Source organism: Gavialis gangeticus, unplaced genomic scaffold, assembly GCF_001723915.1.
Source record: "Gavialis gangeticus isolate Ggan-Ray unplaced genomic scaffold, GavGan_comp1, whole genome shotgun sequence".
In the NCBI taxonomy this organism is placed as follows: domain Eukaryota; kingdom Metazoa; phylum Chordata; order Crocodylia; family Gavialidae; genus Gavialis; species Gavialis gangeticus.
Genome location: NW_017728993.1, coordinates 35,135,841 through 35,150,314, shown reverse-complemented (window position 1 = coordinate 35,150,314; position 14,474 = coordinate 35,135,841). Strand labels below are relative to the sequence as shown.

The 14,474-nt window shown below is 42.4% G+C and overlaps 1 protein-coding gene across 1 annotated transcript in view; it reads left to right on the top strand.

The window, feature by feature from the left end:
* The window catches only part of LPAR3 (lysophosphatidic acid receptor 3), a 28,198-nt gene that overhangs the window by 4,438 nt on the left and 9,286 nt on the right, over positions 1–14,474 (top strand). The window contains exon 2 of the mRNA XM_019501535.1: positions 6,074–6,830. Coding sequence (XP_019357080.1) covers positions 6,095–6,830 — 736 coding nt within the window. The 5' untranslated portion in view covers positions 6,074–6,094. The remainder of the gene's footprint in view (positions 1–6,073; positions 6,831–14,474) is intronic.

Sequence of the window (14,474 nt, the reverse complement as noted above, 5' to 3'; positions counted from 1 at the left end):
CTTCCCTTCAGGGCTGTGGTGCCTCTAAGGACTGCCCGGGGCAGGTGCCACCTGGGGGGCCTTCACACAGCTCAGAGACCACTCCGCCCACCAGCAGCTTGCCTCCCTCCCCCCCACCAAAGAGGCAGGTAAGGATCGGGCCCCCACCCTTGTGTACATGTCACGGGGGTTTAGTTTAGGTTAATTCTCCCTAAATTAAAGCGGTGTTGTTAAAAACCCACCATTTAACTGCCACTCTGTTCTTCAGTTTGTATTAGCTAGATTTTCTAAAGTTGTGGGTATTTAAAAAAAGGAAGTATTCCTAGGTCTCTGATAAATAAATAAATAGTGCCTTTTTCCAAACACAAGGAATTCTTAGGGCACAAACTAAAATGCTAACAATGGTACCATATAAAAGGCTGTAACCTGGCTTCTGAGTTACACTGGGGCAAGCCTATGTATCTTCTAGTTCCAAATAGCTTCTGGTTCCTGTAAACTGGAACTTGGTTAGAAACTTGTTTTCAGAATGTTTCTTTCAATTGCATTATGATATAATTAACAACTTAATAAAATTAGATCTTTAAAAACCCAGAGTGTTTTCTAAGTCCCTGTTATGGTGAAATACTGACGTTTTTGGCTTCTGCTCCTTTACACACCCTTTTTTGTTCTTTTTGAGCTGTGGTAACCTGAGTGCATTTCTTGGCTTATTGGTACAATTGTACTGCTATACTGTTTCTTGTGCAGTTTTTAAATGTGTACAGGGTGTGGATTAGAAAATGCATTAGCTAACATGCAAGTTTGTAAACTGATACTGTTTGTGTGTAGATTGAACAATGTAGTCCCAAGCTTTTTTCATCTTTACAGAATTTATTTGAACGTAGTCTTAGGACAGGAGTAATCTAGAATGAATACATAACATTAGAAATAAAGAAGCCCTGGCATCAGTTTTCTAATCAGAACAATGAAGAGCAGTCAACAGACTGAATGTGCTTTATGTCTTTGCTTCTGAAGTAGAAGAAGTAGTTATTTTTGCTATGGACTATGCAAGCAATGTCTCTTATTCACTGAGCATGCTGTAAAAGATTACTTATGGAATAACCTGGAAATAAGGTTTTGTTTGCTCAGGCTGTCCCTTCAGTAATAATGCACCAAACTCCATTCACAGGACACTTTTTATAGCTTTACAGACATCACCTGCTTAACACTCTTAATTGGTTTCTGAAAAATTGAAGTTAAGCTAAATGAGTGTTAAGTGAAACCAAAAGTATTTGAAGATCCAAGATGGTGAGTTCACAAGTGTTTTTAATGACCCAACATGGCAACCACGAGCGTTATAACACAACTTGCTGAGCACTAAGTGAAATCAGGTATCAGTTTAAAATGAGCAATGTAGCAAAATAGCACTAAGTGAAACAACATTAAGTGGGGGTTGCCTGTACTTATATCTTTTACATATATCAGGCAGAGCACGTGGTACACTGCTTTGCTAACTCCAGTGACTGTTTGATTAAAAGATCTAAAAGGCAGGAGAGCTCAAGGGGGCTGTTTGTGCCAAAATACAGAGATAATTCACTAATAAACAGTAAGTTATGCATGAAGCACATTTCTTTAGTAAATCCAAGATCATTTACATATGTATGTTTATGTATTATTCCCACTGTACTGATGATGAAACAGAAGCACGTAGAGGTGAAGTGAGATGTCCAAGGACACACAGTGAATCTATGGCAATTGTGCATTCAAATCTTTCAATTCCTCTTCCTAACCACTAAACACAAAACCTAATGGATCTTAAACATGCTTAAATTTCTTCCATCACTTATATTGGCAATGTGTCTCATTTACACTGTGCACACTGTATGTGAGAAGCTGATTTGGACAAAGAGTAGCCAACCTACTCTAGCAATTAGGTCATCTATTGTTACATTAAACAAGAAAAAACAGCAGAGACAAAATACCTTCATACTCCTGGTCATAAACCACTGCCTGGCTGATAAGGGTCAGGAAGAAGCCTCCTCATGAAACTGGTCATTCCATACCTTGCAATTTGTCCTGAAGTTTTTAGTGTTGGTTACCATCAGAAACAGAGAAGCATCCTATTCCAGGCTAGGACAAGAAGTCAATTTTTCAGGTACATATTCATAACCCATCGGTGCAACGTTTGTGCTGTAACAAATCTCTTCCTACAACTAAGATAATTAAACAGTAAAATAATAAATACCCAGGGCACTAATGTAAAGTAATTTTGTTTGGCTTAAGACAACAGTGCCTATCATATTAAAAATGATCGTCAACCAGGTGAAATGCTGGTACCTCCCAAGCTTAGCTAGTAACAGTACTCAGCAAGTCAGAAGCTGTGGTTATGGCAGGAGAAATTTTTTTTTAACACACCGCTAGATTTAATATTTAACATGTGTGCAGGATAATTGCAGTTGATATACCTATTAGTTGGTTCAAATAAACTCCAGTGGGGCATCAGCTGATTGAAGTCAAAGGTTTCAAGTATTTTTATATTCACAAGTTCCCAGGATATGTGTTCCTGCTTTCCCCAGTAGGTCTCTCAAACCATACCCAACCTGGAAGGGCATTCTAGATGTTCTCCTATCCTCCGCTTTGTTTTCTGTCAATCTCCTCTCATCTGTGCATTTAAGAAGGTCCCTTGGTTTTCAAGCCTTTAGTTTCTAACATTAAGTTATTTTTCTTCTTGATCCTGCCTGGAATATATTCAGAGAAGTAAACAGAAGACAAGAGCAGAGTAGCGGTGTCAAGACACAGGCAGAAGTGACAATTTTCACTCAGTTTGGTCCCTGAAAGCACTCTACAGCCGTGACCAAAAAAAAGGGTGCATGGCTGCACTGCTTTAAACGGGCCCGATCCTGAAATGGAGCTCATTCATTAATCTGTAGATGTGCACCAATATGTTGGTCCATATTGTATGGGCACCAATAAAAGGAAAATCAATATTATCAGCAGTTGGCTTTTTTTGGCTGATGTGGCCAATAATGTTACTGATAAATGCTGCATGCCACCTTCCAGCGCTGGCTGGACAGCCCCCAGAACAAGCTCTCTCTGCTCCCTTCCCCCCCTCCCCATAGCCCCATTCTGAGATGGAAGGGGACTGCGTCAGCTGAACCAGGCTCCCAGCACGTGCAAACATAAATTAATAGGGGTGCACCAATAAATATTTTTTTGGGCTGATACTGATGGCTCATTATTAATGAGCCATATAGTTTGATACTGGTCTGATTGCCGTTATGCAGCCCGGCAGCTTAAAGAGCAGCATCTGGCTGGTAAGTCTGTTGTGAGGCAAGGGGCGGGGGTAGGGAAAGGGTGTTGGGGGGGCAGATTGAGGCCCCTGCAGTGAGGGAGGGAGTGGGGCTGTGGCTGGGGTAGGCCCCCCTAGCTCCAGCCCATAGCTCCCCCTCCCAGCATCACTGCCACTTGCTCCAAGCACAGCCCTGGCCCAGCTGCCCCGTGCTAGGAAGAGCCTAGAGCTGGCCCCGACCTTATTTCTCCCACTCCCCCCAGTGGGGGAGCCCCAGTCCACTTCCCTCTCCACTCCAGCACAGCTGGGGAAACCCTAGAATGGACTTCTGTCCCATCCTGAGACAGAATGGGATCTGAAACAGAGGGGATAAAGCTAGAGGAAGAGGCTGCAGAGACTCAGCCTCTCTCCCTGGATCAACTCCAGATTAGAACTTGAGTCCCCCACCCTCCCGACCCAACAGCTAATGCTTTCTGTGAAGTGTCATAAATTAGACCCAGGAGCTGTACTTCTGTCTGCACCTTCAGAAAAGCATCGATACCCACTTTGTGCTTGGCAACAATGAGAGGAGAGGAAGGCTAGGTACCCACATTCAAAAAAACCCAAGGCAGAATCAATCTAAGTTACGTCATTTTCTGTAAGTGGCATAGTTTAGCTGGGTAGTGAACAGAACCCTTTGGTGGGGGAGATAAATTTTAGACTGGGTTCTACCGTTTTAAAATCAGTCTGTGTGCACCATGCTTCTTCTGTTACAAGTATAGACCAGTTTCCGATCACTTTACAAGTTTCTAAATAAATCACTTAATAGAGAGGGCTAAGAAGTAACAAATTGCTTTATGTCTTGAAAGCTTAGCAAATTTCTTTCCCTCTAGCGCCTGTTTGCCCAGCATCTCAGTAAGTTTAAAAGCTGTATCCAGTCTGGGTGTGGATCTTCATCTCTGCTGTGTGGTATGAATTGTTGCTCTGCCATTCAGCTTAGTGCAGCATTATTGACGCACAGTGTTTTGACAAGTCTTCATTTGAGTGATATCTCTAAAAAGATGTTACAATTGTTAAAATAGATTAAATAGCTCTTTGAAGTTTGGGTACTGTTCTGCAGATTTTAATCAGAAATTAACTGTCTACAGATTCCTACATGCAGGCAGTTACTAGTTCAGAGAGAGAGAGAGAGAGAGAGAGAGAGAGAGAGAGAGAGAGAGAGAGTGAGCCGCTTCCTGGAATGATGATTACACAGTATTTAAGATGTAGTATGCTCCAAGAAAAAAGAAAGTTTCCCTATAATTTTCACAGATCTTTCCGCTGTCCCTGCCTATACCATTTTTCTATATACAGTAGTTTGGATCATACTGTAAATGTTTCTTGTGAAGTTCAGCAAGTACTTTTGCCCATAAAGGCACTAAGATCAGAGCCTTTCCAGCAGTTGCCATTTTACTCATGACTGTTGTCCTTGAGAAGCTGCAGACCTTAGTCATTTTATAGTCTGTATTGTAGGTTATTAGAAACACTTTGTATATTGGCTGGCTGTGCAGCTCTGCTGTACTGAATAGGTTTTTGGGTTAGGTGTCTTAATATAGTTGACCTTATTGTAGATTAGTATCTTCCTTTTATGCCAGTGAAGGTCTGCTTTACACTATTTTAGTACAAGCCATAGTATGGTTCTTTCCCTCTACTCAGTCATTCTTTCTTATGAAGATGTACATGAATCTGATGCAAAGAAAAGTGCTGTTTGTAAAGGAACTGACTGTTGTGTGCGTTTGAGATGGTCACGAAATATGAACAAACTGCTCACTAAAAATAGTTTATCTTAAAAACCAAGACAATTCTGTCTCGTCTCCACAGCTTCTAGCCTATTTTAGCTGAAGATTGCATATATTTTCACCTTGCAAATATGTTGCGTTTAAATCATTTACTGTTGATAAGAGTTATGTGCATGAGGTAGAATATGCATCTTCAGCAGTCTATATCCATATTGAATCTATTTATATGTTTTACAAAAAACACATACTTGGCACAAAAAAGGCTTGAGTTGTACTGATCAAGGAGTAAGAACAGATACAGGTTTTTACTTTTGTTGACTGAATGCATGGATAAGCAAAAAAAATGCTGGGCCAGTGGCTTAAACATCGGATTTGGAATAATGAGAACTTGGGTTTTATTCCTAGCTCTAGACCTCAAGGCCCTGCTATACATTCAAATTAAAGCTGGATAGAAACCAGATTTAGAATTGTTACACATTTTCAAGCACTACCTTTGTAGTTGGTTGGCTCTTTTTATAGCTGGATAGTCATTTTTATCATGTGATAATTACTTTGCATGTGTGGCTGGTTTAAATTTATTGCACAATTAATCAGTTAATTGTTTGATACTTTGTACTTATGGCTAGTCTTACTTTGCACATGTGACAGGTTTAAATTTATTGTGTGCTTAACCAGTTAATTGCCTAATACACGTAACATGCAGCAGGGGACATTAGCTTCAGCTTGTGTTCAAAATGGGGGTTGCTAATACAAGTGCTGGAGTTCTGTGAGTCCTTAATTTAGCACAGGACGTAACAGCTGTGTGGAGCTAAGAGTGTGCTTAAGTCTTATTTGACATCAAGCTTAATTTCACTTTGTTTTTCTGAATTGGGGTTAAATGTTTAGAAATTCTCAAATGGCAAGCACTGTGTTAGAACAGTCTTTTCTACCAGGTGTCCTTTTCACTTGAAACTAGCAATGCTTGAAAATTTATCCTCAAGAAATGTTTGCCTCCAAAGCAGCTGTTGGTAGAGCATCTTAAGTATAGACCAATTGGATATTTTAATCCATGCATCTTTTCTTTCCTTCCTAGGATGTGAGGCTCTGCTCCAGGATGAACGAGTGCCACTATGATAAACGTATGGACTTTTTTTACAACATGAGCAACACTGATACAGCAGATGAGTGGTCAGGAACAAAGCTGGTTATTGTTTTATGTTTTGGGACATTCTTCTGTCTCTTTATTTTTATTTCAAATTCAATGGTCATAGCAGCCGTGGTCAGAAACAAAAGGTTTCATTTTCCCTTCTACTATCTGCTCGCTAATTTAGCTGCTGCGGACTTTTTTGCTGGCATTGCATATGTGTTTTTGATGTTCAACACTGGTCCAGTGTCAAAAACCTTAACTGTTAACCGGTGGTTTTTGCGTCAGGGGCTTCTGGACACCAGCCTGACAGCTTCTCTGGTGAATTTATTGGTCATAGCTGTTGAGCGGTACATGTCAATCATGCGGATGAGGATCCACAGTAACCTGACAAAGAAGAGAGTCACCTTTTTAATCTTTTTAATCTGGGCCATTGCTATTTTTATGGGTTCTGTGCCTACTTTGGGTTGGAACTGTCTTTGTGATATCTCAGCCTGTTCTTCCCTGGCTCCGATTTATAGCAGAAGCTACCTGATATTCTGGACAGTCTCGAATTTAGTTGTTTTCTTCATTATGGTAGTGGTTTACATAAGAATCTATATGTACGTCCAGAGGAAAACTAACGTCTTATCTCCACACACTAGTGGATCCATCAGCCGTAGGAGGACACCAATGAAGCTTATGAAGACAGTCATGGCTGTTTTAGGTAAGCAGATATATAAGAACTGGGAATGCCAGTTAAGTTAGCTTTGCACCTCTTTAATACTGGAATCCCCAAACTTGCTCCCTGATTTTAGTGTGATATAGCTTTCATTACCCCATGGAAATACAGTGTGTACACAGAAGTGCAGGTAGCCATGAGTTTACACAAAGTGCCATGAGTTAGTGCTCTGTGTTTTCCACCCCCTGCTGCCCCAACTCCAGGCTCAGCAGCCCGTGTCACTGTCAAGATGCTTGCGTGGGGGCTAGAGGGAGAAGGGAACAACCCTGCCTCATGGATTTGGGCTCCCCCCAAGACCCCAGCCAGGGGTCCCCCATGTGTGACGGGGGAGCTCCCCCCTTCCCCTCCCTTAGGGAGGAGACAGGGGTTTTCTATGTTCTCTCTGTGACAGCCCCAGGGGTGGCACTGGGCTAGTGTTCCCCTGCAGGAGCATCAGCCCAGCCCCACAAAGCTGCATGAGATGCAGGCAGAATGGACTCAAATTAACCCTCATGGGGAACCTATGCACAGATTCCCTGAGGCACTCAGCCTTAGAATGCCCCTGTCTGATACGTCATTACATGAGGGTTAATTTTTTCTCACAATTGGCTGTTTTAAAAGCACTCTGAAGCCATGAATGTTTGTTACATTATGACTGTAGAGCACTTTCAGGGGCCTCATCACATGAAAAATATAACTTTAGTAAGTGCCTACAAAGCATGAAGCCAGGCAAGATGGTATCTCTTCATACATTTTGGTTGTAGGTAGATTTTGGCTTTGTTTTTTTGTCAAAGGCTAGGAGCCTGTGGCCCTGGATAGGTATGTTGTTGGGGTTTTTTTTTTCTTGAAAATTTGTAGCTTTCAGCAGTGCACCAAATACCTCATCTCCAAAAAGTCTTGCTGTGAATATGTTCTGTCCTCATTAAGTGCAACTTAGTATGACTTGTTTCCAGTGTATGATGAACTTGACAGTCTGTGAAATTTGTGTAGCCAAGAGGCAAGATCACTGAAAGGTGATCTGGAGGGAACTTCCAGAGTTGTGTATACACCACTATTTCTAGGAATGCCTTTCTCAAAATAAGTGGGATCTTTACTTTGATTTTACCACTTCTCAAAGCCCAGATAGGGCAAGAAGTTGTATGGAACCACACTCAGCAACTTGCTGCTTTTTAAAAGTCGAGGATGGTTTTTGATATTCATTGTCCATTTGTGATGAGAAGAAAGTGTGACCTAGTGGACAGAGGGGCAGAGTAGTAGATTGTGATTTTGGGGGGGATTTGGGTTTTATTCCCAGATGGCTCTTTCATTGGGCAAGTTCTTTCTGCCCCCCTGCCTCCGGAGTATCTGTCTCTCTTCCTTGATTCTCCGTTAAAGTATGATAATAGTGACCTCCTTTAAGTGCTTTGAGAGCTGCTCAGGAAAAGGGCTAGCTAGGAGCTGCTGTGATGGTGGTGAAGGCCCTGAGTTAGTAGTGACATATAATGAAATCCTGCATCCTAAGATTGTCTGCCCTAAAGATTCAAGAGTCATGTGTAGAGATTTGAGCAGACTGCGACCATAATTCAGCCAAAGATTCCTTTGTTGCCTCATGATGCCATCTGGCTTTTTTACAATTAGTATACTACTGTTGTACATTTGGATTAAGTGTTACATGCAGCTGCACTTATACAGCATTACAGGCATAAGCATTCATCAGCTACTTACAACGCTGGTTTTGACAAGTGTAGCCCCAGGTTATGGGTTTTTTTATGCACTATTTCAAAGGAACCTGCATGACTTGCACCCAATATTAGCTTTGGTTGTCACCTACTAACCAAATTAACTTTGTACATGAATAGTTTCCCCCTATATAAGGCATTCTACCCTACTTCTACAGAGTAACAACGTTCTTTAATCTTTTTTTATTCAACAGTGAATCAGACCAAAAAAGTGACCCAAAATTTGAGAAATACTAACAGAAGTTTCCTTGGATATCTTAGTTTTTCAACTCCTCCCAGCACCTGGCTGCTTTTTGAGGGAGGGTGATTTTTGGCCCTGGATTGCCCCCGAAATTCTGCCTCCATCCCCTACATATTCTTCCCTCCCCGCTTTCCAATATCCAGTTCTGGCCCTACATCTGCCTGACCCCCATCAGCCGTCTCAGTTCCTCCTTTCCAGTGTTGGAAGTTTTGCACTTGTAAAAGATTAGGGTTCAGGGCTGCAACTGAGGGCTGTTGACCCTTGTGTAGCCTTCACTTATGTCCCTAAGAGACCTTGCCCTAGTGGAAGAGTGGTGCTGTCCAGAAGTGAAAGGGCAGGAGTCTCAGTAAGCTGTGAATTGCTCTGACAGAGATTTCTGCTGCATAGGGGCAAATTCCCAGCCGTTTTTCCATATCTGTTATGTGATGCTCCATTTTTTGCAGCTCATACAGTGCAATATGGCCAAAGACTCTAGCCCTGGGTATAACACATTTCAAATTGCTGTAAATGTCATTGTCCATTAACTTGGCCCATACCTTAGATGCTGAAAGTTTATTACCTCATAATTTGGGAACAAAAGGCTTTGAGTGCCGTGAAACATCCCGTTTTCCTAATTTAATTTGTTTAGGTCTTTTCCTGTAAATAGAAAGAATATTTTACACTTACTTAACAGCTCAGGTCCTCCTTTATTTATGTATAATTAAATCATAGCCAGATGATTAAAATAAGAAACCGGAAGTTAAAGTTAAGTCATATGAGAAATGAAGCACACTTTTTAACTGTAAAAGTGATTAGTCATTGGAAACTATAATGGGAAATATAAAGGGAAAGACATCTATTAATATCTTTTATTTAAAGAATGGATAGCTTCTGGAAGATGGACATTAGTTAAACATTGTGTTAGGTTCAGTGCAGGACTGAGTGAAATTCTAAAATGGGTACCTTATAGGAGGTTAAACTGGTAATATAATAGCCTCTTCTAGCCTTAAAATCTGCATATGGCTTTGTTTGGGGCAGGTATAGTAAAGACTGCAAAGTGCAAGTGCTGTCCTTATGGAGGTGAAGTGTGACCTTCCAGAAGGAGACTGAACAACACTTACGCTAGTGAAAGTCAGCTGTGTTTTATTTCACCGGACTGTCATCAGTGAGTAGACAGGTATCCTGCTCCCAGAATTCAAAGTTGCAGACACAAGCTTTGCTGTAAGGGTTCAGAAACACTAACTATAAAATACCAGGACCCTGTCCATCCTTCTTTAGTAGTTGGGGGAGATAAGATTTATTGGTCCAACAATGAATAGTTCCTTTCATAACCTCCCAGTGTATATAAAGGAATTTAGTGCATTTGTCCTGCAGCAGTTAATAAAAGAAGGACTAGCTTTGTTGTGACACAGCTTTTCTGTGCTACTTAACTCTGAGATAGCAGTGCTGTGGGGGAGGTGTGTGTTTCTAGCCGAAGAAGTTTACAAACTAAGTACAATTATCTTTCTAATGCTATGCCCAAGGGCACTGTTTACACAGTCTGGTATCTTTTTTGCTCAAGGACCAGTGGTATAGTAATGCATGCTCTTTGTTTGTAAATACCATGGATTATGCATATGTAGAATTAAACCTAACTAGCACCTGACTTCAACAGTAGATCTGGACCTTCAAAGCAGTCATTGCAATGCAATTACTATTACTTCAGATTATTTAAATATATGTCAATAGTCCTTTCTAATGTAGATTATTAATAAAGTTACTAATATATTATTGACATCATAATAATGCTGTGAATGGCTTGTGTTTAAGCTTCAAAAAAGAACGTTGTCCTTATGATAACTCTGGGCTATAAATTGAATGACAGTGCCTGTTATGCACAGGTAACTCTACAGAGAACGTTTTTATCAGAACAATACTCAGTGTGTACTTGGGATCACTGTTGGTTTTCCAACTTTAATCAAATTGGTAACATTAGATTAAAACAGGGCTGCCCAGGTGGTGGCTGCATGTGGCACTTGAGGGTTATGTTGTGTCCCCTAGGCTCCTGCCCAGCTGCCACTCTCCTCAGTGCTCTGGCTGCAAGAGTCAGAGTCTCTAGGCTGCTCCCCACTCTGGGTCTTGCAGTGTGGTATGGCCAGGGGAGCTGAGAGGGAGCCTGGAGCCACATGGGCACGGGCTGCAGAAGTAGCCAGGGAGCATACATGCAGGCGTGGATGTATATTACAGCAGTGAAGGAGTCAGGGCCTGTGTGCACACAGTGCAGCAGAGGAATTGCAGATGTGTGGTGCAGTTGGCTGGGTGGGGAGCACATCTATGCAGTGTGCAGTCTGGGGGGCCTGTAGCTTGCCTTGGTGCAGCCTCCACTGGTGCAACTTGGGGAGCATTTGGCTCCCAGTAGAGTGACCACGCATCCCTAATTGGGCAGTCCTGCAATGGGATACACAAGTCCTGGTCCTGGGCTACACAACTCCAGGACAGCATTTGTCCTGGATTCACAGTGTCGTGCAGGGTTCCATGGGAAATGGCAGGTTTCCCCTTGCAGTCTGGCAGCATTCCAGCCTGCAGGGGGATGCCAGGAGAGGGACGCAGGGTGTACCATGTGCACATGCATGCCCACACACATGCACGTGGCCAGGAAAGAGCTGGGCAGCCTGGACAGCATCTCCCTGCAGGTAGGTCTATGGATGGGGAGGGGACATGGGGAGCAGATCAAGGTCCCCATGGTGAGGGAGGGAGTGTGGCAGGGCTGGGTTTGCTGCCCAACCAGGGCAGTACATGGGGCTGGAGCATGGAGAGGAACAGAGCCACAGGTGGCTCATCCAAGGGGCGGGGACATAGGGGGACATATGCCTCTGCCAGATTTGTGCATGGGGCAGGGGCAAATGCAGGCTGCCTGCTGTGGACTCGGGGCTGCCCAAACTGCTGCCTTGCCCCCGGGGACCCCCTGCACCTGGCGGCAGCAGGGGTAGTGGTGGTGTGGAGTTGTGCCTCCTGCTGCTGCCAGGTGGGCAGGAGGCACGTGTAGCCAGTGCGGGGCTCCTGAGGGAAACACAACCAGGTGGGAGCCCTGAGCCTGCAGCAGGCAGCTTGCATCCACCCCCAACCCCGCTCTGCTCTGCTCTGCTCCGCTAAGAAGGCGGGCATATATCCCTCCTTCCCCATTTGAAAAGGCGGTCACCCTAGCTCTTAGCCACTTAGAGGTTGGACAGCCCTGGTTTAAAACTTTAAAGATGGTCTGTATGAGCTAAACTACTGGGGAGAAACTTCCTCAATTGCTTTCTCACTGCAGCTCCCAACTGGACAGTGCTGCTTTATTCCTGCCTATGTTGGAAACAGCTGGTTACTTGGTCATGAGGTCTTTGATTGGGTTACTGGAAACTACAAGTATTAATGGCTTTCCTTTCCATAGAATACATGTACAGATGGAAGTATCCAACCTTCACAATAAAGGGAAGGGGAAACTTTCCCATCATCATTTTTCACTGAATATTTAGAGTAAGGCTTTGATCTTATGCTGAGATCCTAAAGATACAGAGGTCATTCTTTTGTTGCTCTTGGCTTATCATACCAATCTTTAGGTGATCCACATGGTCATTGTGTAAAGGGCAAAATGACAATATCTGGCATCTCTACATATATAGTACCTGTTAACCAAGTGCTTCAGAAATGGTAAGCAATTAAACCTCAGGCCTTTGGGTTTAAGGTAAGAGGAGGGTGGTGAAGAAATATGTGTGCATGTACGGCTTTTTTGTGAAACCTCATGTTTTTTCCAATGCTTGCTGATTCATTGTTAGCATTTCCTCCTTCCTTGCTTTTCCATCTCTCACGCTGTAGTTCATTGGGAAAGCTGGCGTGATTTGCTGGGTCTGATTTTGCTCACATGAAAATAAGACCTCAATGATTTATGGGAGTCTTGCTTGCTCTGGGACTCTTGTACAGTGAAACTCAACCTAGAAAACCCTCCCATTTGGAAGGAAAAAACCAGTGCAATAAGGTTCTGAATCAAGTGCCAAATATGATGCTTACATGTGCAGCTGACTGTAATTACCTACTGCTTCTAAACGACAAAAAACATAAAATGCTCAGAATAAGCAGTATTTTTTCTGAGCATTTCTACCTAGTCAGAGTGGTAAATTTCTTTCTGAGATTTCTTGTGCAAGTACACGTGCAATGAAGAGACCTGTCATTTATACTGGTGTTCTCATAAAATCACACTAAATTCAGTGGAGTTGTGCCAGATCCTGAAATGAAGACTTTGGTTCTTGATGCCATCAGTGCACTGTGCAGCACACAGCAAAGATTCACAGCCACATTCTTCCTAGCTCAGAATTACTGCTTGCTACAAGGCTTGGGGAAAGGGGCAAAGGTGTCTGGCTGACTACCTCTCCCAGTCTTCAGTTGGGCAAGTATTGTTCATTCATGGTCAATAGGGAGGAAGGAAGGTTCAGTGAACAGGGGTAGGGACTGAAACTTGGAAAACAAGGGTTCAATTCCTGGCTGCCTCTTATGTCATGCCTGACCTTGGTTATATCACTTTAAACTTATTTCACCTTAGTAAATGGCAAATGATGATTCTCTACTCCTCAGAGGTGATGTGAGATTAAAAATCTGTTAACTGTGAAATGCTCAGGTAGTGTGGTGATGAAGGCCATTTAAACAGGAAGGCAGGTAAATAAAGAGACTAGCATAGTCTGTAGTATGAGGCTCAAGGGTCAGAAAAGAGATAGTTTAACATCTATTTAATCTGTCTTGATTCTAGGTAAATCCATTCCTGTCTCTAGTCTTCATTATTTATGTAAAAAAAATGTAGCTTACCATTCTACTGAATCCTGTTTCTCTGGGAGTAGGGAAAAATTAAGCTTGGTTTTCTGAGCACCAAGACATAAGTGGGTGAAGGGAATAGATAAGCTTCATACTTAATTTTCTGTAGCTAAGAGCACTCCCAAGATCTGGCCCTACCTCCATCCATTTGTACTAGTAAGGGAAAGCCTTTGACGCTATTGTACATTTCTAGCCCCGCATGGAGCTATCCCTTTCCTTCCTTTCTTGTGTCTGTGTTGTGACAAGGTATTTAGCAGGATTTGCAGATTCTTTGGAATCTGACGGACTGTCCCTGAAATCCCAGGAAGGCAGCACACACATTTTAGAGATTATTTTATGTCTGCTTCACTGATCAGTTCAGCACATTCAGCTCCCATTGAAATAAACATCAAATTGACATTAACCTGCCTGGGAATAAGATTAGAGGATGACGAAGGAAATAGGCATCAGCATACAGATACCTTAATAGTGAGCGTGCTTCACTGAACATTAAAACACTGCTTGATAGCAGTACTTAAACTTTCATTTAAAAAGCTGTTTGCTAAGAAATATTTTGTCAAGAATATTTTGAGGCTGCTCTGCAGTACAAGTATGCATTCTTGCTGAGGTAGGCAGGCAGGCTATTAACTATGCTGTGCAAAAAGTTTCAGAAACTAACTGCGTTTTCCAATTGTTTGTGTTTGTCCAATAACTTGCCAAATTGATCTTTAAGAACACTGCTTACAGAAATAGAGCAGTGCTGTGCATTTAAGCTTTCATACCTGATTTTTAGCTACAAGCAGTTATTTTTAATGCTGTGGGTATTTTGGCGTTTTTGAGGAAGGGGGAGGGAGGAGGGGTTCTTTTTTTTTCTTTTTTTTTTTTTTTTTTTTTTTTAAAAAAATTTTTGGG